This window comes from Manacus candei, unplaced genomic scaffold (genome assembly GCF_025592945.1).
Source record: "Manacus candei isolate 608988 ecotype Guabito, Panama unplaced genomic scaffold, ASM2559294v1 h1tg000119l, whole genome shotgun sequence".
Classification (NCBI taxonomy): domain Eukaryota; kingdom Metazoa; phylum Chordata; class Aves; order Passeriformes; family Pipridae; genus Manacus; species Manacus candei.
The window spans coordinates 4,723,482-4,747,173 of NW_026138167.1; the positions used below are offsets into that span (position 1 = coordinate 4,723,482).

Below are 23,692 nucleotides of genomic sequence, written 5' to 3' on the forward strand. Positions count from 1 at the left end.
TTCCTCCTGCAAGGGCAGAGACCAGGGCGAGTTCAGCCCACTCACCCTCAACGAGTCCAGTTAATTTTTCACCACCTCCCTCTCCTTTGGCAGAAAAGCCAAAGCTGGAAGCAATACAACTCTACATCTGCCTACAAGGGAAGTATCAAACAATAAGAAACACTTTATTTTAACTTTACAACATATAAATAGACAAATCTGTGCTTTCCGATGGAGCTTTCCTTCCCCCTCCGCTCCGCAGGGTCCTTGTGGCAGTGCCCCAGCCCCTCTGGACTCGGGGAGAAGAGGGGGGCTGAGCTGCAGAGGCCAGACTGATCCACGCCTACAGATCCCGGCCGTCATCTGCTCAGGTCCCGGCTGGTGCCCCGCCCACACAGCATCCTCTCCTCTGCAGAGAGGCCAGCAAAGAAGGGATGCAGGAGGGCTTCTGAGAACGTGATCCTCCGGGAAGGGTCAAATTCCAACATCCTCCTCATCAGGTCAAAGAGCTGGGCGTGCTCCAGCGAGTCGTGCAGCATGTATGTCTGAAAGGGAAGAGCGGGGGGTACAGAGAGGGACTCAACCCAAGGCCCTGAGGTATGGGCTGTCTCCCATTCCAAAATACAGCATCCCTCCACTTCCCTAGTACCCATCCTGCCTCAGCCAGACCAATATCACTGCAGATGCAAGTCTGGGGCTCCATAAGAACCAGTTACCTAGGGCAGTTCCCATTCCCAAGCCCTGGACCCCGATCCGGGGAAGGGAGCAGCACCTACCCGCAGGGGCTTGCAGTTCTCTTGGACATATCTCCCATCGGACGTGTTCTCATCCCATACCAAGTTGCCATTGTGGAAGTATTTCTGCTTCCTGCAAAGGGAGGGTGATGGTCAGCGAGGCAGGGTATCTCCCCTGGTTACACCCATCCCAGGGAGGACAGAGAATTGTTGTCCTGAGTCCTGAACCACAACCAGGGGCCTGGGCTGAGGTCAGGAAGAGGTTCTTACCGAGTTTTGTGGACCATGTGAGATGGAAGCGGCCCGAGGATTTTTTCCATCATGACAAGATGCTCACGATTCTCATGGGTCTGCAAAGGAACAGAGCAATGGTGGGTTAACTCAGAGCTTGGAGAGCTGAGTGCAAAAGGTCTGTCACCTATAGAAGTACAGAGGAGGAAGAGACAAGCCTCCATCAGGAATGCTACAGGTCCTATCCACATCTTCCTCTTTAGATTTTCCCTTTCTTGAGGGAATAGAAATTACCTGAACCCAGAACCCAGGGTGATCTGAACCCTGTCCCTTCAAGCAAGGCTCAAGTCCTCAAACCATCAGTTTTCCTGGGCTCACTTTCACACTCAGCTTCTGATTTTTAGTGCCTGATCTGCATTTCCCTCCCCTTCACTTAAGTCTGAACCCTTTTGGACATTAGGGATTCTTATGGAACAAGAAGCCTACCTGGAAGAGCGTGAAGCCACGGTAATACTCAAACAGAATGCAGCCAGTGCTCCAGACATCACATGGCTGTGCCCAGCCCAGCTCTGCAAAGAAAATCAAATTAACTGTGTGCTCTCAACAAACCCCACTAGGTTTCTACGTTGTTGGAGCCACAGAGATTACACCAGGACAGAAGTTATCTATCCCAGAACTGGAGGGCTCCTCATTCTGGGACAACTGTTCCACTCTGCCCCCCTGACACTCCCCAAAACCCAGCAGTTCTCACCCAGAATCACTTCTGGGGGACGGTAGTGCCGGGTAGCCACGATGGTAGTGTGGTGCTCGTGATCAAAGGTGGCACTCCCGAAGTCTGCCACGCGGATGCTCGTGTTCCGGATGGATTTCTCCTCACAGCTCTGCAAGTAAAACACAAGTCAGGATCAGGCTTTGAGAGGGACCCTCTGCCCCCATAACTGCACCACTCATCAGAGGGATTGTAACTGTGAAGCTCTGAGCTCTCTACAGCCCAGATCAGCGTAAGGAGAACCACTGAGCACTGCACTCCAGGGACTGGAGCCACTGAGGCAGCCTTAAGGCTTTCAAAAGACATGGGAGAAAGAAGAGGCCTGACTTCCCGTTTGTTCCCACTAAAAAGGCTTTTAAGGCCTGTATGAAGCAGGGAAGATCAAATTTCTGTAGGGAGGGAAAGGCAGGCTATTCCTGATGTATTCATTGTTCCTTTGGACATAACTCACCTTATTCTCATTGTACAGAGTGTCAAAATCCGAGTTGACAAACAAGATGTTTTCTGGCTTGAGGTCAGTATGAGTCAGCTGGTTGTCATGTAGAACTGCACAGGGGGAAGAGGGCAGAGAGAAAAATGTCTGTAAGAACCAGAGAGAAGCACCCACACAGATTTGTCCATTCAAGTGCCAAGCCAGCTCCTCCTCAGATCCCTCCTAGCCCATTTTGGGAAGCAAGGCTGGCCCTGGGTGACTTACATCTTAGGGCATGGCAGAGCTGGTAGGCCATGTGCCGGATCTGAGGGAGAGGGTAGGGCTGGAAGTTGTTCTCCTTCAGGAACTCAAATGTGTTCTTGCCCAGAAGCTCAAAGGCAATGCACATGTGGCCGTGGAAGTTGAACCAGTCTGACATCAGGACACACAAGCTGTGCAGGGAGAGAGAGACATGGATTAAGCATCCTTCAGGGATCCACAGAACAGTCCCTGTTCCTGCCCAGTTCAGAAGTGGTTGATGAGCAAAGCTCCAAGCCAGCTGACTCAGGAGCATAGCAATCCAGAAAGTCACCTCCCTGCTTTGCTAAGCCACCTTTAGACACAGCTCCCCAATTCCAATGGGACAAAGCAACAGAGGGATGAGACCAGTTTCCCCCTCACCACAGGAGACACATCCTGAGCCCAATGTTCCTTTGGATATCTTGTGTGCAAGGATGTGGTTCTGACTAACCAGGAGTCTTGTAGGAACTTACAATTTATTCTCCTTGTCCTTCTCTTTGATTTTTTTCAGGACGTTGATTTCAAGCCTGGCTGCTTCTCGGTATTTTCCAACGTTTTTTATGATTTTCAGTGCCACCTGCGATTTGCCTCTGTAAGGGAAGAGACAGAAGGATGGAATCAGAGGAAAAACCTGTGTCCACACATCCTCAGCCCACAGGGACAGGGCACATCCCAGTTACTCCAGCCACGGTTTCACGTGTCACTTGTCCTAACAAAGCTCTGCCAAAGGTGCTGCTTTGGCAATAGTTAATTTGAAGTGAAAGGTTATTGCTGGGCAACACTCCAGAGAGATATTCCTGACACAGCAATCCCCAACGTCACTGCGATTCCAGCAGCCACCTCCCCTCTCCAACTGTGCCAGAGATTCCTGTGGAGGCAGGAAAGCCAGCTGTGGCTCCTACAGCAAGCTGACTCCATGGCTCAGAGCCAGACACAAGGTCAGAAAGAGACAAGTGTCAAATGTAATCACAGAGGAGGTTAAAAAGTATAATAGAGAAGTGCCCTGGCAGACGAAAAGGTTGCTGGGCCCACCTCTCAGCTGGAGTTCACTGCGGCAGAACAGCCTTCAACAGCTGCAGCCCAGGGGGGTTAGGCTAAATATCAGGTAAAGGTCCTTCCCCCAGAGAGTGGCTGGGCACTGAACAGGCTCCCCAGGGCAGTGGTCACGGTCCCAAGCCTGACAGACCTCAAGGAGCGCTTGGACAATGCTCTCAGGGACAGGGTGGGATTGTTGGGGTGTCTGTGCAGGGCAGGAGTTGGACTTTGATGATCTGTGTGGGTCCCTTCCAACTCAGGATATTCTAGGATGCTACTCTATGAACTTGTGCCACTGAACAAACCTGCCCTGCTTCCCTTAAGACATGAGCCTGCAAATTCAGGGGGCTGAGGTGTGAGCCCTTCCACTTGCTCTAAGAAACAATTTCTCCTGTAGCAACACGTGGCGGGTGACAAGTTTGATGCCATGGAGCCCAGGTGAAACTGCCATGCTCGTGACCCGCTGGGCTTGATTCACAAGGGGCAGATGAGTTACCAGGGAGGGAAAGATGCCCACCTGGCATGGTCCACACACTCCACCACTTTGCCAAAAGTGCCTTCACCAAGGCTGCCGACAATTTCATCTAGGAGAGAAAACAGGAGCGGATGTGAACCTCGGGGGCTTGGAGAGAGCTGAGCTCCTGCAATTTCACAGCAGTAAAACCTCAAAGCAAACAAAAAAAACCACGTCTCTCACTGCTACACTCTTTAAACTCAAGTGTCTATGATCTGCCTCAGGCAAGTTACTGGTCAGTAAATAAAACGCTAGAGACCCCTCCAGTACAATACGAGAGATCTGGTCTAACACGGGGATAAAAGTAGAGAGGTAAAGTTTTACGAAAGGTGGCTGTACATCGCTCTTGAAGCCAATCGCCGATCCTGCACACCAGGTGACCTTCCTTGTCATCTTCCACGCTCCTGCTGCGCTTACTGCTCTGTTGGCTTCTCTGTACACACCGCCCCCCGAGACGGCATTTTGTGTGGTCATTCAAAGGTGGAGAGACGGCGGTGCGTCGGTGGTTGGATTTTCCAGATCCCAGCATTTCATAAGGCACACAGCATATATAACGATAGGGATATTGCAAGGGACACGTCAAGACACAAACTAACTTCAAAACAGAAAAGTCATCAACAGCTACAGGTATGTAAAGAAAAACTCTCTTGTTAGCTACGGCCTCTGGTGCCGCTGCCACCTCTCGGGCAGGGAAATGCCCCCCTCTTCCGGAAAGGGAAGCAGCAGCTGGGAAGCTCCAGTGTGAAGGTGGCTTTGCGTGGCACCACCATTCCCCACAGAGGAGCAGCTCCCTCCGCAGCACTGCAGGATGCTGCCAGAGGCACAAGGAGAAGGAGGGCTGTGCCAGAAGAATGTCATTTCTCCGCTGGCAAGCATGACGAGCGCTCGGTTTGGACAGGCTGTCCAGTAGAAGCCAGAGTAGCAGTTATCCTTCTGTGTATCCTGCTCTTTGTACCTTGGTTAATCCATTTCCAGCTCTTCAGAGCCATGTCCTGCCCTGGCTATGAACCAGCCCTTCCCATCCTGACAGAACCAACGACCACATCGATCCTAAATCCATATGCCCAACTGGCTGCGCACAGACCTGGTGGGGCACATCTGCCTTGGGGTGCCATTTTAAAAATGGGAGAACTTTAGGAACAGGACAGGTAAATTCATTCCCAGGGAACACTTCAGGCAAGGTCCAAGGTCATATTCACCCCCTGCTACTGCAAGCTTCTACTGGAAAACCAGCCGAACATTCCTGCAAGGACCCAGGGTCCGTGAAACGAGCTGCCCTAATTCCTCATCTTGTTCTAGTCAGCCTTAAAAATAGTTACAATCTCTACAGCCAAAGAAATTAATGGAAACTTGGGACATTTCCATGCCTGAGCTTCTAGTGGGCTTCTCTTCTGTGCCCCTCGCTGCCCCAGCTGGTCCAAAGTAATGAGCTAAGATCAAAACTCCCCCCAAAAAATCAGCTGAAATGGAGAAGGTAGAGAGGACAGTTGGGAGAGCTCTGGGGCTTCAGAGGACTGTGCTTTTGCCAGCCCAAACCTGCAAAGCATCAAAACTGTAAGCACCCTGCACACTGCAGTGTTTCCATCACAGCCCTGGCTCTCTCTAAAACTAAAATTAAAAGGTCAACTGGAAAGAAATAAAAAGGATGAGTTCAGGAGTTCCCAGCCATGCAGATTATCCAACTGCTGGGATCAGACTTGGTCATTTAGTTGTGATACCATTTAAAGTGAGAGGTGGGAGCATTCCTTACAGGAGGGGAGCAGTGAAACACTTGGTCTCACACCACTTACAGGGTATTCCTATGACCAGCCTCCCTACCCAGCTCCAAATACTCCCTGGTAATCCTTGGAAGGAATGCTACATTTCAGGGTTAAGTTTGCAAAGAAGCTGAAATCCAAGTGGAAACAGCAGAAGGGGGACACGTGTACCCTCAGAAGGCAGGAGCCTCCGAGCACTGACAGGGGTCAGTAACAACTCCGGAGACCTGGGCTGATGGATCCCACCCAGAAGGGGATCCTGGCACAAAGCCAAACCGAGGAATGCTGCATACCAAACCCCCCCTGTGAGAAGCAGCGGCCGTAGGCAGAAGCAAAGCCCTGGCCACGGATAAAGCCGAGCAACACGGATCGCTGGGAGCAGGGCTGGCCTGCAGCCAAGGCTCGCCCTCGTCAGCCCGTCACATGGGTGCCACTGGAAGCTCTCCCTGATCCCTTCCCTGGCCGCAAAGAACACGGCTTAGCTCCCTCACGTATTAAGGCTACAGGGGCTGGACTAGTAAAAAATCAATAGCTACGAGTGCTTCCCGCTTAACACGACACAGATCTGGGACTTTACGTTCCACGGAATGAAAACAAACACAGAAACGGGATTCGAGTTACTCACCCAGAGTGTTCGGAGCTGAAAGGAGGCAAGAACAGTTAAAACCCTGACCATTCCTGAGCTCGTTCTGGATGCTACTCACCGAGGAGGTACTGCTACAAGACCTGCTCCTGCGTTTCCGGCAGTGGTGCTGGTATCTCTTGGGACGGTGCTGATCTCTGCCCCTGGATCGCCGCCAGTTCCGCGGGCGCGTCGAGTAATAGTCGTCGCCGAACGACGGGCTCCGCTCTTCGAACCTGTAGGCATCGCTGTCCCGCCGGCACCTCCTGTGGTAAGGCATCCTCTCATGGCTGCAGCACAAACAACAACGCTGTTATCAGCCTGGAAAAGCACGGAAGGCACAGTCCTCTTGGAGCTAAGTCGCAGAGTCACAGAGCATCCTGAGTTGGAAGGGAGCCACGAGGGTCATCAAGTCCAACTCCTGGCCCTGCACAGGACACCCCAAGAGTCCCACCACGACTCTGAGAGCGTTGTCCAAATGCTCCTCGAGGTCTGTCAGGCTTGGTGCTGTGACCACTGCCCTGGGGAGCCTGTTCCAGTGCCCAACCACCCTCTGTTCCAGTGCCCAAACACCCTTTGCCTCCTGTCCAAGCTAACTCCCCCAGCACAGCTCCCTGCTGCTCCTTCAGATCCTCTCACTTGGTCACCAGAGAGAAGATGTCCTCCTGCTCCCACTCCCTGTGGCAGGAACTTCAAACCCTCCGCTGTGCCTCAAATACTGACCCTTGTGGAGGTATGTGAGAGAAAACAGTGTGGCATTCCCACATTTCAAGGAGCTGGGGGAAAACCACCATCAGAGAGCTCTATCTGAACTGCCTACCTTGTTGTGGACTCCCACCCTTCAAAGTGTTCAAGGCCAGGTTAGATGGAACTTGGAGCAACCTGGACTAGTGGAAGGTGTCCCTGCCCATGGCAGGGGGGTGGAACTGGATGAGCTTTAAGGTCCCTCCAACCCAAACCATTCTGGGATTCTATCATTACACCTCACCTAAGCCACCTCTGCCACCACACACAAGTGTTTGTCATCATTCCTCCTCCCTCAGGAAGGTCTCTCATTAGTTCTTAAATAAATGAGGACTGAACCCAGCAGTAGGGCTCTAGTTGTCACCCCAGGGGGGGGCTGGAGGTCCCAAAACACCGAGTCCTCGGTGAGTGCACACACACCAGCTCCACAGATCATTAGAAAGAGCCAGAAAGAAAATTTGCTCTCCATAGTGGAGTCAAGCTTCTGCCCTGCTAACAACAACCTCCCAGCATGTAAGGAAAACTTTTGGACAAGCTCATCTCTGCATCAGGAAGGACCTGAAGTTGTCAGACAAAGCTCACCTTTGACATCACACACGAGGTTTTGGGTACCATGTGGGCACACCAAGGATGAGAGCAGACCTTCCTGCTTCTTCCCCCCAAAGCACAACTGCCTTCTCCACCCCAGCTGATCTAACAAACCAGACCTCACTGTGAATCTTGCTTCACACCTCATTGAGAAAGAGGCTGTGTTTTAGGTAGAAGATGTTGTAATTCTGAAATCAAAGTAGTGCACTGGCTTCCCAAAATAATCCTGGGCATGTGCCAGGCCAGGTCAATGCTGTCACCCAGCAGTGGCCTTGCTAACCAAGACCTTCAGCCCGGAAACAGGAATTTTTGCTATTTGCACCTCTCTGCCTTGTCAACAATCAGCTCCCCTCACTGACAGCTTAACAGGACACAGGTCTGAGTGTGGGGGTTCATCTCAGCATGGTTCCAGAGTAAAATTTCAGACTCTGCCAAGGCAGCAGTGGCTCTCGGTCATTGCTAAACCACTCAAAACACAAACCATGTGGCTCTGCTGCAACACTGATCTATTCACCAACTCATCATTGGTGAAACTTCACTGTGCACTTTGGACAAACACAGGAAACAGAATAACAATCTGACAGACTCAGAATCAGAGGAGACCTGAGAGGCTGAGTCTGAAACTAAGGGATAAGGTTGTTTTCACCCAACAAAAGCCTATTTCCATCCAAATCTGTCCCAAATTACCCATCGGATGAAAAAATGGAAAAGTCCATTGCGTGCGCCAGCTGTGTTTCACAATCTGCTTCCCCTGAGTAAACAAAAGCCAGGCTGAGGAGAGGAATTAATGTGGGGAACATTTAAAGATGAGCTCAGCTCCAGCCTGGCTGCACCTGCCCAGTCCAACCAGTGGAACCACAGCAGCCCCAGGACCAACAGCCTACTCTGGTCGCATGCTGCAACATGGCTCCTGCTCTCTCCAGAACCCTCCTCTTATCAGAGGCCTTATCCCGCTTCAAGCACCTAATTGTCCCTGTGGAAACGCTGAACAAAGACAGGATCAAAGGTAAAATCCAGAACCAAAGCCAGGAGAGGTCAGTTAGTGGTCGGATCCTTTAGCTGGGATCCCATCTGAGGTGAGGGAGGAGCGTTGTTACTTTAAATTGTTGTTTACTTTAAATCTGATTTTAATCCTGTCGGAAGGAAGTGGGTTGCTGGGAGAAAGGCTTTAAGGCCTCCACAGCGTGGAAACGTGATTCCAGGGCACGCTGTTCCCTCGCTAATATTAAAGCCATATCTTTGGGAAGAACTTTAGCGTAGCAGGGAAGACGCGTGTGCACACGCATGCACACACACACACAAGTAAAGCCTTCACTTCCATTCCCTGGGATTTACAGGTTTAAAGCCGACCTGTAGTCAGGAGATGAATGCCAGCTCGGCAACACCGGCGGGATCAGGACGAGGGTTTACTGGATAACCCGCCCCGAAGCGCTCCTACCTCCTGGATCGCGACCGCCGGGAGAGATCCCTGCGGGGAGGGTACCGCAGCCTGCCCTCGTATTCCCTGCTCCGGGACCGCCTCCGCTTCCACCTGTGTCCCAGGTCGCTCTCCTGCTCCGGGGACCGGAACCTCCTGCAGTGATGCATCTGCGGGAACGAGGGGATTCCAGGTCTCAAACCCCTCACCCATGGGTGCGGCATGAGGCGGGCTCGGCCCGGGGGACACCCGGCCCCGGCAGAGCCCGCCCGAGGCTCGGCGATGCCGCAGGGCGCTGTGCAGCCGAGGGTCCCGCAGGGAGCGGGGGTTACGGGGCCGTTACCCGGCTGGGCCCGCCCGGGACGGCCCATTCCCCGCCCGCCTCCCCTCGTGTCCCCGCCGTGTCCCCCGGCCCCGCTCCCCCCGCCTGTCCCCGTGGCCTCACCGCCAAACCCCGGCCGCGCTCGGCGGGTGCGGCCCGGCCCGGCCCGGCCCAGTTCCTGCAGCCCCGCAGCGCCGCCGCTTCCGCTTCCCGGACCGGGGTTAAACCCGCCCCGGAGGGACGGGACGGGGCGGGACCAGCCCTGAACCCGCCCCGGAGGGACGGGAGGGAGCGGGACAGGCCTTGAACCCGCCCCGGAGGGACGGGGCGAGGGTTAAACCGGGACTGGAAGCGGTGGGAGGAGGGCGATTCTTCGCAACGCTCTGGCCCCTCATGCCCCACCATGGCCTTCCTCAGTGCAGCCATCCTCACCCTCAACACGGCTTCCTTCCCGTGGTCTTCCTCCCTGTAGTCTGACTCACCATGGTCTTCCCCATTGTGGTTTACCCCACTGTGGCCATCCTCCCCATGGCCTTCCTCTCCATGGCCATCCTCACTACAGCTTCTGTCACCATGGCCTTCCCCATTGCAGCCATCCTCACCCTCACCATGGCTTTCCTTGCCATGACCTTCCTCACCATGGTCTTCCTCACCGTGGCCATCCTTACTGTCAGCACGGCTTCGTCCCTGTGGTCTGACTCTCTATGGTCATCAGGGCCAATATCACCCTCACCATGGCCTTCCTCTCCATGGCCATCCTCATCTTCCACACAGACTTCTTCCCCAGGGTCTTGGTCCTCACAGTCTGCCTCACCACAGCCTTCCTCACCATAGCCTGCCTTCACCACGGCCATCCTCTTCCTCAGCATGGTCTTCTTCCCTGTGATCTGCCTCACCGTGACCTTCCTCATCATGGCTTATCTCACTGCAGCCCTTCCTCACCACTGGGCCTTCCTCACCATGATGATCCCCACAGTGACAACCCTCACCACGGCCTTCCTTGCCATGGTGACCCTCCTCATGGTCTTCATCACAGTGGCCTGTGCACTGTGTCCCCCAGTGGTCTCTGCAGACAAACTCCTTCCACCAGACGGGGCTGGGAGCTGGGATTGTCCCATAGGTCACAGCCTGGGGGTGAGGACCTGGTGGAAGAGTTTCTGTGTCCAATTAGCCCACTTGGAGAGGGGCCTCAGTCCTGATAATTCAATAATTAGCACCAGGCAGGGATTTGCTCTCTCCCACCCCTCAAGGTGACCTCCCTTCTCACCCAGGCCACCGCTCCAGAGGACATGGTGGACCATGGACACTGCTGGCCCATGGGTAGGACAGAATTCCAATGACTCCACACATGCAATCATCCCTGACCCCTTTATTTGTTTATCAACCACTTGTTTGGGTCAGCAATTAATTAAAAATGCCAGTGGACATCTTTCTCACCAGGTGATATCAGCATGTCCTCGTGGCTCCTCTCTCAGGTGTGTCCGAGCTCAGGGGGCTGAATGGGAAGGGTGGGCTGGTGATGGTGGCTTGGAAGGGGCAGTAGATGCAACCACTGTGGTGGCCATGGGGCTGCTCTCCCAGCTGGGTGATCTTCCCACCCATCTCCTGCAACGGCCAAGGCTCTGTGTGTAGTCACCGAGGTGGTGATGGTGGACAAAACAGAGAAAGGCTCCTCTTCTCTCCCCAGTGTTGAAGCCACCTCAGACAGGCTCAGTCTCCTCCAGAGTCGTTCAGGAAGGGGTTGTGCCGACCACCACTGATCTCCAGTCCTGGAGTTGGAGCCCAGACTTATCCCACAATGATGTGCGGGTGAGACCTCACCTCTCCATGGCTCGGAGATCCCATTTGGCTCACTCCTGTGGGTACCTGAGTCCCGGGCAAGCCCTGTCTGTGGACTGTGGGCAGGATCAGGGTCTGAGGGTGTTGGGCTGGATCTGGTGCCACTGCTCTGACTCCAGTGGTCCCTGGCTGCACATGTCCCTCCAGTGGAGCAGCCCGGTCCCAGGGGCACGTGGCCCCACCCTCACACAGCCCAGCGCAGAGCCACGGGTGTGGAGGTGAGCCTGTGGCAGGAGAGGGGAAATGGGACATGGCTGGTGGCTTTCCATCATCCCAAAAAGAGTGATCCCACCCCAGCAACCTCCTGTGGGCATCAAGAAATGGCTCCTCTGGGGGCCGAGCCCCCCAGGTGCAGGAGCACAGGAGATCCAGGTCACCTTCATAGCCATGGTCACCTCCACCCACCTCACCTGCATGACAACAAACTCCAATGCCAGCTCTTGCTGCTGGATATCCCCAGCAGGGATGTTGAAGAGGAAAGGCTTGTTCCACACAGGGTTGTAGCCACTGATGGACTTGGTCTCCTTGGTGTCAATGACACAGCCATTGTGGTAAAGGTGGATGATGATGTAGTGACCTGGAAACGGAGACAGAGCCATGGAGAGAGGGACCTGCTCTGGACACATGGCAGGGAGGGAGGCTGGAAGTTCCCCAGCTGTGCCAGGGGGGCTACAGAACCTCTGTGGAACCATGGGAAGAGCACAGACAGCTCTTGAGGTTTCACCTGCCCCTCTGGGGTCTGGAGCAGGGACCTCTGAAGTCCTCACCTCGCATCCCTGCCCGTATCCCAGGCTCCAGATGGGCGGGAAGAGCCAGAGATGACAACACCCAGCAGGATAGAAAGCCCACATGCTAATTTTTGACCATAAATACATATATTATAAGCATTTTGGGGCCATATTGGGGATATCTAGATCCTAACAACTACACTTCCTGTGCTCATTTTCATGGAGTAACAGAAGGGTTTGGGTTGGAAGAGACCTTAAAGATAATTTCATTCCAACCCTTTGCCATGCTTGGAAAAGAGGAGTTCAAGAGGAAATAAGACAATCTGCCATGCAAAAAGAGGAGAAGTCACTGCCTGTGCCCACCTGGGCATCTCCTCACCTCCTGGTCCATGTCCCGTGTCCTACCTGGTGTGCCTGGCATGCGTGAGAGCCGGCCCAGGTCCTGTGCCTTGCGGACCAGCACCTTGATGCGGCTGGCCAGAGCCTGGTACTGGAGGAGAAGGAAGAGCTGGCCGAGGGATTTGGGTGATGAGGAGAGGATGCTGCAGCTCCTGTTGTGGGCTCTGAGGCACTGGAATGGGAGGAGAGAGCAGGAGACGCCGTGAAACCTTCTCCAGCTTCATCTTCCAACTCAGAGATGCTTGTCCCCCATCGAGGTCAAGAATGGGCAAAAATGAGTTATGAATGGGCAAAAATGAGTCAAGAAGGAGGATCTGATGCTCACCATCACTGCAAGGATGGTGCCAGCTCTGCATTTACCCCTTCTACCCCACCACTCCCTGAATCAGAGGTGCAAAGCCCCTTGGCAGAGACACTGGCATGGACATGTACCACAATGGAGCCCACCACAGGGATAACTGGTGATGCCTCAGGAGGCTCTGCCTCTTCCCGTGGAGTTTTGGGGCTCTGAGACCGAGCAGACCTCAGCCAAAACATGAGGACAACCCCCTACTGGAGACTGCTGCCATCCTGACCTTCCTGAGCTTGGTTTTGGTGCTCGCCAGCTCCCAGGTGTAGCCGGAAGAGGCCTGGGGGTCCCAAGAGGCCTGGGCGCAGGGGAACAGGACCTCCCCCACAAAGGAGTCCCTGAGGCTGCGCGACCTGGCGTAGACAGCGAAGCGCAGGGTGAAGCTGCTGAGCTCCTCTGGGCTGTATGGGCCGAACTGGCATGGCTCCAGGGGGGCAGGGCGGAGGCTCCGGCGGCGCACGGCCACGCGCTGGCACGCCGGGAGCCGCGGCACCAGGTACACCTTGACGTAGGAGCCCCGGTCGTCCTGCAGCCCCTTGGGCAGGTGGGAGACGCCGAGAATCGTCACGGTGAGAATGGCCTCCGGTGGTGAGTAGGACAAGTCGCAGTGGAGCCGGGGACGCTGCTCGGAGGGCAGTGGGGATCCTGCGACGGGGCGGACCAGCGGGCTCTCCTTGTTGCGGAGGAGTTTGGCTCCAGAGATGGTGCAGCGGCGCTGCCACGCTCCCGCCAGCTGCGGGAGGAAGGGGAGAGCGGGCAAGGATGCTCTGACACGGAGCAAACTCCCATAGGATGCTGGTGATGCCAAGGAACCTTCTTTTGCCTGAGCACCCACCACCTCTCCTGCCATCTCCTCGTACTGTTGCTGGATGGGCACTGGCACAGTCACGGCAGGCAGAGCAGGTCCCAGCTCCATGGCTGCCCACTCCCGGCTGGGGTGGGGACTTGGGCGCCGGCGGTGCCACCAGCACATGGCACAGCCCAGGAGGATGCTGAGGCAGAGGAGGGACAGGCCTGCACCGAGGAAGATCTGCAGATGCACTGGAGAGAGAGAGGGCACCATTAGAAGGATGGATCTCGCAAAGGCTGCGCCAACGTGACTCTCCGTGGGTGCTGGAGCACTGGAAGGAACAACAGCTGGGAGTTCACATCCCCTGGGACCCACCTCCCCTCTTTGTAAACTGGGATTGAGCCGGAGCATCCCAAAGCCAGTGGGAGAGGAGCTGGCGGGGCCAGCACCGTGCTCGGGCAGCCTGACACCAGTCTGAGGCTAAAACAAACCCAGCCTCGCCCTGGGAATGATAAAGACCATGGAAAACACTGGAATTATCAGCCTTGCTGCCAGGCTGACGCAGTTTGGGAATGATTAGCACCACGCTTGGTGGGGGACACAAAGGGCATGAAGGGGAGCAGAGGCACCTGCAAGGGAGGATTTGGGGTGTCCGGGCTGGATTCAAAGTAGCAGTGGGCCCTGAGGTGTGAGACACCCAAGCCTGGCCCTGAAAGAGGGGAACCTCCTCCCTCAGCTGTGCCCAGAGGACTGATTCTGCAGGCGGTGAGCTGGGCTTTATCCCTCCCAGCAGGGATACCTGTGGGGTTTGTGGCCTCCCTGGCAGGGTGGCATCCCTGCACACTGGGCATTTAGGGAGCAGGGAACCAAATTCCTGGACATCAGGGCTAAAGTTCCTTAGGAAACATGCGTTTCAGAGGTGGCATTTGTGTGGTTGTGCTGGGAAAAACCTCCCTGTGCCCAGACCTGGCTTTGCCTCCAGCCCTGGAGAGAGGGATTAAGGAGAGCAGGACCTGGACAAAGCTGTGCCGGTGCCTGAGCCGGGTTCCATAAAGGGATGGGGGCGTTTGAAGGAGAAAAGCAGGCATTGTCTCACCCCACTGGGCCGGGTTTCACTCCCCAGGTGCCTTAATCCGCACTGGGCTCTCCCCAGCCCTTTGTTGTTTGTTCAGGAAGCCAGGTTGTGGCTGGGATGAGCGCTGAATGGCGGCATTTAGGGAGGGATGGAAGGAAGGGGGCTGGGATGTAAACTTGCCTGAAGGATTATATTCCAGTCCAAACAACGCCTGCCAATGCTTGTGGTTGTCCAGCCCCAGGACAGCGAGTTGGGAGGGCCGGAGTGTGCCCACCCCGCGTGTACAGACACACGTGGGTCGGCAGGGCTGGGGGTAACGAGAAGGTGCATCGGACCCCTTGGGGTGCCCACTTTGGGGAGCTGGGGCAGCTGAGCTGAAGGATCCTGTGCATGGACATGCTGCACCAAGCTGCAGGGCTGTCCCTGGGCTGCAGGGCTATTCTGGACTGTGGTGGCCACCAGAGAGTCCCCTTGTCACCTGAGACCCAGTGTCTGAGCACCCCTGGATCCAGGGAAGATCTCTCTCCAGCCCAGCACCTTCCCTCCTCCGACCCTAAGGCTGCAGGTGGCTAAACCCCATGGCAACAACACACCGAGGGTAGTTTTCCACCCCCCACTGCCAGACCCCACCTTACCTGCCTCAGGCATCGGGCTTGTAAGGAGAGAGGTAAGGGCAGGTGAGTCCTTGAGCTGTCTCGGCCGCATTCACGCAGGGAAAGCTGGGAAAAGCCAAACCCAGTGGTAGGCAGGAGGGGAGGGAAGGTGGGGGGAAAGGCTCTGCCTTCACCTGCCTGCTGCTTGGATAGGCTGGGACCAGAGCCCAGGTGAGGCCAGCCCGCTCTTACTGCTGTGGGGGGGCTCACCTGCAGCCAGGTGCTGATGGAGGGGGCAGGCAGGACGGGAGAGGTTCCCAATTCCATTAAGTGAGTTCAGTGGGAGGATGGGAAAGGTCGTGGGCTCCATCCCCTTACCAGGACCCAGCGGACACAAACAGGCCCCCAGTCAAAACAACTGCAGATATGGGGCATTGGAAAGGCTGACACAAAAGGGACTGGAAATCAGCTCCTCTCCTGCTGCCAAACTGGTTCAATGACTGGAAAAACAGCATCCAGGTGCTGTGCAAACAGCAAAACTAGTGGGAAGCATTAAATGTCCTTTTTGTGGGGAGGTGGTGATGACAGGAGAGGGATTTGGGAGACAGGCTCCTGCCCCAGCCTGGGTAAGGGACATGGGACAGGTACAGCAGCTTCAGCAGCACCTGGGAAAGGAGATCCCACATGGTTTCTGTCAGTATCCAACCTGGAAGCTCCATCATTCCAGCCCACAGGGACACAGTTCATTCCTAGCCACCATCCCTAAAAACATCCCACCAGCCCAGCTCCAAACTGGGAGCCCAAAGCCATGCAAGGATCCAGACCTCAGCTAGGCTGACCCGGCCTCTAGGAATAATTTCCCAGGACGAAAAAAGGGAAATCTTTAAATTCGGGGAGACAGCCAGGGGCATAGAACAGGCTTGGGGGTCACAGTGTGAAGAGGTAGAAGTTTATTGGAATATAAACATTCAGATAACCTGTAAGATAGAAAAAACCCAACAACAACATATACAGACACTTGTTGGAAGGAGACGTTGAGGTATTTATCCACCGCCTAGGCTATCACATTTGTTTTTATTTACTTATTTTATTATTTTTTTTTAAATAGGTAAGAAAACTAGTAGCAAGGCTGCTGCAGCTGTTTGGAGAGAACATCTGATCCCAATCCCTTTGGAGCACACATACACACACACACACACATGCACGTGCAGTGGCCAAAAGGACTTGGTGTGACACGTTCACATTCACTTTGGGAGCCGAGCAGGTACACACAGCCTCTCCCCCTTGTCCCAATTTTTGTGCCTTCCCAGCATCAACTGGGAGCTGCCTGAAGCAGGTTTGGTTTGGTTTTCCCAGCTGGCAAATCTCCCCCTGGAAACAGGAGCATGGTGGCTGCACTGGAGCAAGCTGGGGGCTGTTTTCTTTTTGGCTGCTCGCTGCAAAACCTTGGCTGGTGTGGAGTTGGGAGAGGATGGAGCAACACTGCAAAGCGGAGCACTTCACACAGGAACAGTCCTACTCGCAGTATCAAACCCTGAGTACTACACAATCGATGAAATGGAGCAGAGGGGGGGATCCACCACCCTCGCTCAGCCTTCCCCGGCTCTGCTGCTGGTTTCCATAACCCTGTCCCCAAAGCCTGGCAGCTCAGTAGATCTGGAGCTCAGATTGCCAGTATCAAAGCCAGGCTTAGAGGAAAGGGTTAACTCTTCACAGTCTGAATGGTCCTTGTCACACTGGACTGAGAAAGGACCAGTTTATTGTTGCAGCTTATTTAACTGAGGTATCTGTTACGCATCCCAACCTGATTCTTTCCCTGAATTGGATACAAAACAATCTGTTAGTCCTGGCTAGTTCCAGTCTAGGTTGAGTAAAGCTTATAAACATTAATACTCTAGTAGTGTCAAAGCAGTTCAGTGATTCGAGTGCCTTTCTGTGCAAGAAAACACAACGTTAGCGTGTGAGACAGAATCCACCCCGGACCAACCTCTGCTCCCCAGGGCCAGAGAGCAAAGCAGAAGGAAAAGCAAAAAGTGCCCCAGTCCCACTCAGAGGAAACAGCCCCATCCCCATCCCCAAATAAAATAAAATAAAAAAAAAAACCAACAACAATCAAAAGAAAACAAAAAAAAGGGAAAAAGAAAATAATCTCATTGAGCCCCAGAGTCTGGAAAAACTCTGGGAGTCTGTGAGGATGAAATGCCATGGAGGCCTGCGGGATCAGCCCAGCTTCCCCATGCCCAGAGGGTGGGCACTACTCCAACTAAAAGCAGCTGGATGGGACATCTCAGAGCAGCATCCATCTGAGGACATGTGCATTCCCACCCTCTGGCTCCCAAACAGTCCTCGGGATGTCAGGTAGCAGGATAACCAACACAGGTACAGATCCCGGGGCTTGGAAAAATCAGATGGACTTTGGAGACACCCTCGTGTCCAAGATGAAGAACAAATCTAAGTGAGCATCACTCCTGCCCTCTTTTCCTGCCTCTACCTGTCCCCCTGTCATGCACATGTCCTGGGATGATGCTGGAGCTTGGCTCCTGCTGGCCTAAAGGATGAGGAAACCACTGCTGCTTTGCTCAGCCTTGTTTTAACTTTCTGTCTTTGGTGATACATTTAAAAATTAAAAAAAAAAAAAACAACAAACAACCAAACAAACACAATGTCAGCAAACCCACATATTAAAAAACCAAGCGATAAGATATGCCAATACTTCCTGAAGAGGTTAAAAAAACAACCCAAAACCAACAAAACCAACCCAACAACAAGTACATATCTGAGGTATTTCATCTGCTCAAAAAAACCTGACTTGGGCCTGAAGCATGGGAAGGACGTCACCAGGGCAGGAGGGATGGAGTTGGGATCATCTCTCTGGGCTGAGGAAAGGCCAGAAGGAGAGGGGGACAGCACGAGGCCACCTGAGCAGGAGCTGATTTATGGAGTCAGGGCCAGCTCTGCTTCCAACTGGAGGTCTGAGGAGAAAGGGCAAGGAAGGGCTTGATTTCCTGCTCTCCACTTTCCCCCGGAGAGCAAAAGGTCTTCGCTGCTCAGGTGCAGTTTGAAGGGGCGTGGGCAGCTGGGTTTGTTCAAAGACAAAAAACCCACGTGTATAACATTAACCACAACACCCACACACACAATGTGGCCCCCACGAGATGGATTGCAGAGATGACCTCCTATTTCTTCAGCACACAGACGTGGGCAGCTTCCAGGGGCACCAGAAGCCACCTCAGGAGGCAGAAGTGAGATGGCTGATCTCAGGAAAGCCTGGATCGACCCGAGTGACAGTGTCACGGGGGCAGAGGATCAGAGGAGCCACAACAAGCTCAGGCTGTGAGGGTAAAGGTCAGTGGGATGAATTCCTCATGAGAGACAGGCAAGGTCAAGGGCCTTTAAAACTTCTGAAAGCCTGAAGGCAACAGGAGGGATCAGGCAGCACCGGCAAGAACCAAGCAGCTGATGGAGAGGGTTTCAATGTGGCAGGGAGGGAGGAACTCCTTCCCCTCATGTCAAAACCGTGGAGAGGGGGAAGGAGGCTCACGAGCCTCCTGTGAGGACATATAGAAACAGCAGGAAGGAAACAAGCAGTTTGCCTGTTCTGCAGCACAAGGGAGGACAGGGCAAGGCACCCCGCCGGCTCTTAGGATTGTCAAAACACGGAGTTGGTTGGTGGGAAGAGTCCTTGTGGTTCCTGGCTCAAGGAGAACCAAGTTTCCCTGCCCCAACTCCAGCTCTTTCAACCTGCCTTGGTGACGTCTCAGCCATGTCTCAACCCGCAGCTCCTAGAGCCCATCCCTGATTGAAAAACGCCAGGCGTGCCCCCCCTCCATGTCCCACCCCCGACAGGAACACAGCAAACCCTGGGAGGAGGAGGAGGAGGAGGAGGAAGAAAACAAAGAGCAAAAGGGAGGAAGAAAGGGGGAGAACAAAGAAAAAAGGCTGGACAAGGAGATGATGAAGAAAAACTCGCTGGCATGGAAAGGTTTCATCATCATCATCATCATCATCATCATCTTGCCGCTGGCCAACCACAAAAGCAGGTTCCTTGAGATGAGGTATCTGTGCGACTCCCTCCCGGCTCACTCCGGGAGCCAGAGGCCAGTGTGAGACAGGGAATGGGCCACCCATCAGAGAGACCAGCTGGTGGAGGGCTCCGTGCTGGGCGTTCCTCGGGATGAGGTAGGGCTGGGAGAGCAGTGGGAGCTGCTGCTGCTGCTGCAGGAGCTGTGGGTGCTGGAGCCGGCGAGGAGGTGGACGACGGGTTTCTGGGCAAAGAGCACTCCTGGGAGGCAGAGAGGAGGGTGATGGAGTGGGAAGGGCAGGACACAGAGCAAAGGGAAAGCTATCCAGTCCCAAAGACCCCATCCCGAGAGAGAGAGGCTCAGGGCACGACAAGAAGGCTCAGAGCCAGACTAGAATTCCATGCTAATCAGGGAAGGGATTCCTTGGTCTGGCAGCCTGTCACAGGGATGTTGCCCTTACAGAAAACAAATCCCAAACAGCTTATACACCTTTGGAGGAGAGAAGCAACTTCCATTGCATGGCAGAGCCAGGCCTCCCACTTGGGATTTGCCCAAGGATGTGCAGGTGTGACCTGCAGAAGCAAAACTGCTCGACCAGAGTACAGGGGACAATTCCTGCTTGCCAGATATGTGTGAGGAAATGCTGAGTAAAGCACCTCCTCAGGAGAAGAGGTGCTTTCCTATTAACACTTTCACAGAAAACCCTCCCTTTACATTTTAAAAATATTAACACCAAGGCAAGGGTGTTCATCCTGGCCAGGCCCAAAACAGAGAAGAGAAATCACCTCCTCCTGCGCCTTCTGATCCAGACAGATCCCAGTTTGGCAAAGCCCAGCCCCCAGGAACACATCACTTCCCACTCTGCTCCCCCAGCTTGGCTCTCCCCTTTCCCAGGAGGGGTTTCTCACCAGCATAAGTGGTGCCATTGATCTCCACAGACATGTTAATGCTCCCGATGCCGTTGGGTGACAAGTTCAGTGCTGCTGTCGAGTCGGGCTTGTCTTCTTCCAGGAAAGAAGAGATGCAGAGTTAGAGAGTGACTATCTTGTTCCCTGTGCTCCCCAGAAGTGACCACAGCCCTCCTTTTGTCCCCTCTTTGGAGAGGAAGTCCCCACGTGATGTCCACGTTCTATTATTTTTGTTGCCCAGAGAAGCTGTGGCTGCCCCATCCCTGGAAGTGCCCAAGGCCAGGTTGGATGGGGTCTGGAGCAACCTGGGATACTGGAATGTGTCCCTGCCCATGGCAGGGGGTGGAATTAGATAAGCTTTAATGTCCCTTCCAACCAAAACCACCCTGGGATTCTATGAAAGTGTGTAAGTGCTTTGGTGTGAGCTGGGGGGAGGCTGGGAGCTCACGGGCGTTTGGAAATCTTTCCCTGAAGGCCAAATTGATGTTCCCCTCCCAGGAAAGAGCTGGGAGCACATGAGACAAGACCATACTTAAATCAGCTGGACTGTGGCCGTTGTTGGGAGTACAGGCCTAGTTCTCAGCTCCTCAGGGAGCTGCTGTGACTTGGTGTGCTTGGACTGCAGCAGCTCCAGCGGCCACTGGAGGGAGGGGAAAACCCAGGAAACAGTCCGCTCGGCCTGAAATCTGGGGACCTTTTCCTATATCCTCAGCCTGGAGGGTGATGGGCAGCTCCGGAAGTATCAATGCAGAGCAGGGGTTGAGTTTGCAGTGATGTTTGAGGGGAGCTGAATGTCAAACTCTTCCAGAACCTTCTGAACCTCCAACCTAAGCACTCCATAACGAGTGAGCCTGGATTACAGGATTGCTCCTCCGCAGAGGAGAGCAAGGCCACTCCCCTCTAAAAACTCCTCATTCTTAAGGTTTAACTTAAATGTTGTTATCAAGCCGTGATAAGCTCATGCTGTGCTTATCAAAAGCACTTCTCAAAGCACATTATGATTTTGATTGTGCACTTGGGAAAATTAGGGCACGAAAGACAGGACAGCCTTGCCCGCAGTCAGCTCACAAAGGTGGGAATACTATTCCTGAATCCTCAAGGCTCAGCCTGTTACTATTTGTAAGGACTAAAATTGTTCCCTGTGTTTTGATTTAGGAAGTTCAGGGTGAAAGTAAAGTGAGATTAGAGGGAATGAACATTACTTGATAAAATTTGTATTCCCTTTTACTCACTATTTTAGTTGTGATGTGAAATTTAGGTGGATGCACAGCTGACAGGAACTGTGAAGTCCCAATCCCAGCTGCTGCTGCTTCAGAGGAATCTACTTTGACCCTTTTCTATCTATATTTCTAGCAAAGCATCCCAAAAAAGCACTGACCAGCATTGCTAGAACAAGAACACCTCTTCCCTTCTAAGCCTTGCCAAACTGGCCTGGCCTTGTGCTTCCTTCCAAATATACAATTAGTAGGGAGCTGAGGCCTTTAATTTTAAAGGATCAAAAGGTTTGGAAGAAGCAGCTGCTGGGACAGAGGCTTTGCCTGCCTGGTGAGGTGCAGCCCCGGGACAGGTAAGGGAGTCAGGGCATTAATCAACTTTTGAAGCCATTCTATCGCAGTACTGATTGCAATGAGTGACCTTTCCAGGGTGAGTCCCCTTTTCCAAAGCATTTCAGGAGAGCACTTCCCAGGCCATGAATGCTGCTTGGATGTGACCTCCTAACCCAGCCTTGCCAGCAGTTCTTTGCCCTGAGGCTGTGCAGATGTGGGCAGACATCACCTGCCTTGCTAAAAGCCCTGGGATGCACAGGGCCCTGCACAGACACACAGGTCTGTATGGCCTCCTCACCCCACCTGGGAAAGGATTCCTAAAAGCTGGGCATCTCTCTCCCAGTCTCCTGCAGTTGGAGACCTGTACCAAGCTGTTACTTCCACGGTCAATTAACAGGGTGGAAGTTCTGTAGAGGTGGAAGAGCTTGAGCCCTGCAGCAGCCTCGCTGTGCTGGACACAGGAGGTCACCAGCTTGGAGAAAGGGTCTCGTTGGGTGGGTCAGGTGGGTTTGATCAGCTTGGATGCAGAGCTTTGTGAACAGGGCAAAGGTCCTTCTGAATCCAGGCTGGATTCAGATGAGGCTGGATAATACAACCAGCAGTAAAGCTCAACAAAACACTGCCACACTTCAGCTTTGCAGTTGTTGTGCTCCACTTTAACACCTTCTTGACGCGCCCTCTGCCTGGGACCCTGAGAGATAACCCAGCCTGTGTGTTTGACATTCCAGACTGGAAGCGTTTCCCTCCCTGCTCCAGTTTCCAAGGGCTTTTTGTCTGTGTTTTGTCTCTGCTGCTCACCCTTGCCATTGATTTTGATCTTCATGGGGATCTGCCGTGCCATGCTGAACAGGTTGCGCTGCAGAGCCTGCTGGACAAGCCGCTGCTCCTCCTCGGTCGTCCGTGACACCTTCTTCTCCGGAGGCTCTCCTGACTCCAGCCTCTCCCTCAGCTGCTCCAGGGTGGCTGTTCTTGCTGCCACAGTTGCCTGCTGGCTACTCAAGGTCACTGGCACAGCAATACGATTTGGCATAGACACAGTCAAGGGCACTCCGTCACCTGGAAAAGGAGGAGAGAGTCACTTAGTCCCTCATGCAAGGGTTTAAACCACAGGCAGGTCATTTCGAGCCACCCAAATCCCACTAATCTCAAATTCAAAGCAGTCTGGATGGATAAAATGGAAACCCCTCAGTTCAGGAAGGATATTGAGGTGCTGGAGAAGGTCCAGAGAAGAGCAACGAGGCTGGTGAAGGGACTGGAGCACAAAGTGCTGTGAGGAGAGGCTGAGGGAGCTGGGGTTGTCCAGCCTGGAGAAGAGGAGGCTCAGGGGAGACCTCCTCACTCTCTACAACTCCCTGACAGGAGATTGTAGCCAGGTGGGGGTTGGTTTCCTCTCCCAGGAACCAGCAGTAGGACAAGAGGTCTTGAGCTGTGCCAGAGGAGGTTTAGGTTGGACATTAGGAAGAAATTTTTTACAGAGAGAGTGATCAGCCATTGGAATGGGCTGCCCAGGGAAATGGTGGATTCACCGTCCCTGGAGCATTCTAGGATGAGACTGGATGTGGCATCAGTGCCATGGCCTGGTAACCACAGTGGGGTTGGATCAAGGGTTGGACCTGATGATCTCAGAAGCCCTTTCCAACCCAGCTGATTCTATGATTCCCTGATAACTGTGTTTCAGTGCCTCCAACTGCAAGCAGAAGTAGCTGACCTTTTCTGATGGCTGCTGCTGGAGACACCCGAGGGTTGCTGGTCCCACTGCCTGGTGCCACGCCGATGATGGGGAAGCGGATTTTGGGGGGAGACAGGAGGGAGGGAGGCCCTGAGGTGGTGGGTGAGTAGCTGAACAAGGAGGAGCTGTAGCTGGGCCGCCGGCCCTCCCGCCGGTTCCCGTCGATGGCAGCCTGGAGCTCAGCTGGGGAGCTCAGGGATTTCTTCTCACACTCATAGGCATAGAGGTACTTCATGTACCTGGGGAGAGGGAAGCACAGGGAAACTCCAGCACTTGCTCAGCAGAACAT

The 23,692-nt window shown here is 53.9% G+C and overlaps 4 protein-coding genes across 7 annotated transcripts in view; 1 reads left to right on the forward strand and 3 right to left on the reverse strand.

The window, feature by feature from the left end:
* The window catches only part of LOC127462086 (actin, cytoplasmic type 5), a 139,231-nt gene that overhangs the window by 88,198 nt on the left and 27,341 nt on the right, over positions 1-23,692 (forward strand). The window lies entirely within an intron of this gene.
* On the reverse strand, positions 144-9,654 carry CLK3 (CDC like kinase 3). Of its 2 annotated transcripts, XM_051770396.1 has the most exons (13): positions 9,548-9,654; positions 9,124-9,272; positions 6,436-6,643; positions 4,314-4,407; positions 3,978-4,044; positions 2,899-3,015; positions 2,411-2,577; positions 2,165-2,259; positions 1,696-1,825; positions 1,431-1,513; positions 984-1,063; positions 756-846; positions 144-524 (listed from the first exon to the last, which is right to left on the reverse strand). In XM_051770396.1, exons 2-13 carry the CDS (start codon positions 9,270-9,272, stop codon positions 339-341), a joined length of 1,467 nt encoding a protein of 488 aa, XP_051626356.1. In that variant the 5' UTR covers positions 9,548-9,654; the 3' UTR covers positions 144-338. The 2 variants fall into 2 exon arrangements, with proteins under 2 accessions (XP_051626356.1, XP_051626357.1); XM_051770397.1 differs by lacking the exon at positions 9,548-9,654 and having other exon boundaries at positions 9,124-9,452.
* LOC127462045 (uncharacterized) lies at positions 9,865-16,000 on the reverse strand. Its single transcript, XM_051770335.1, has 4 exons — positions 12,920-16,000; positions 12,760-12,805; positions 12,397-12,608; positions 9,865-11,840 (listed from the first exon to the last, which is right to left on the reverse strand). Exons 1-4 carry the CDS (start codon positions 13,938-13,940, stop codon positions 11,332-11,334), a joined length of 1,788 nt encoding a protein of 595 aa, XP_051626295.1. The 5' UTR covers positions 13,941-16,000; the 3' UTR covers positions 9,865-11,331.
* Positions 16,131-23,692, reverse strand: part of ARID3B (AT-rich interaction domain 3B) — a 32,350-nt gene continuing 24,788 nt past the window's right edge. For 2 of the 3 annotated variants that reach the window (XM_051770399.1, XM_051770398.1), the window contains exons 6-9: positions 23,383-23,642; positions 22,473-22,730; positions 20,128-20,223; positions 16,131-19,479 (exon numbers count right to left, since the gene is read on the reverse strand). In XM_051770399.1, coding sequence (XP_051626359.1) covers positions 19,325-19,479; positions 20,128-20,223; positions 22,473-22,730; positions 23,383-23,642 — 769 coding nt within the window. In that variant the 3' untranslated portion in view covers positions 16,131-19,324. The remainder of the gene's footprint in view (positions 19,480-20,127; positions 20,224-22,472; positions 22,731-23,382; positions 23,643-23,692) is intronic. The other variant, XM_051770400.1, reaches the window with a different exon arrangement.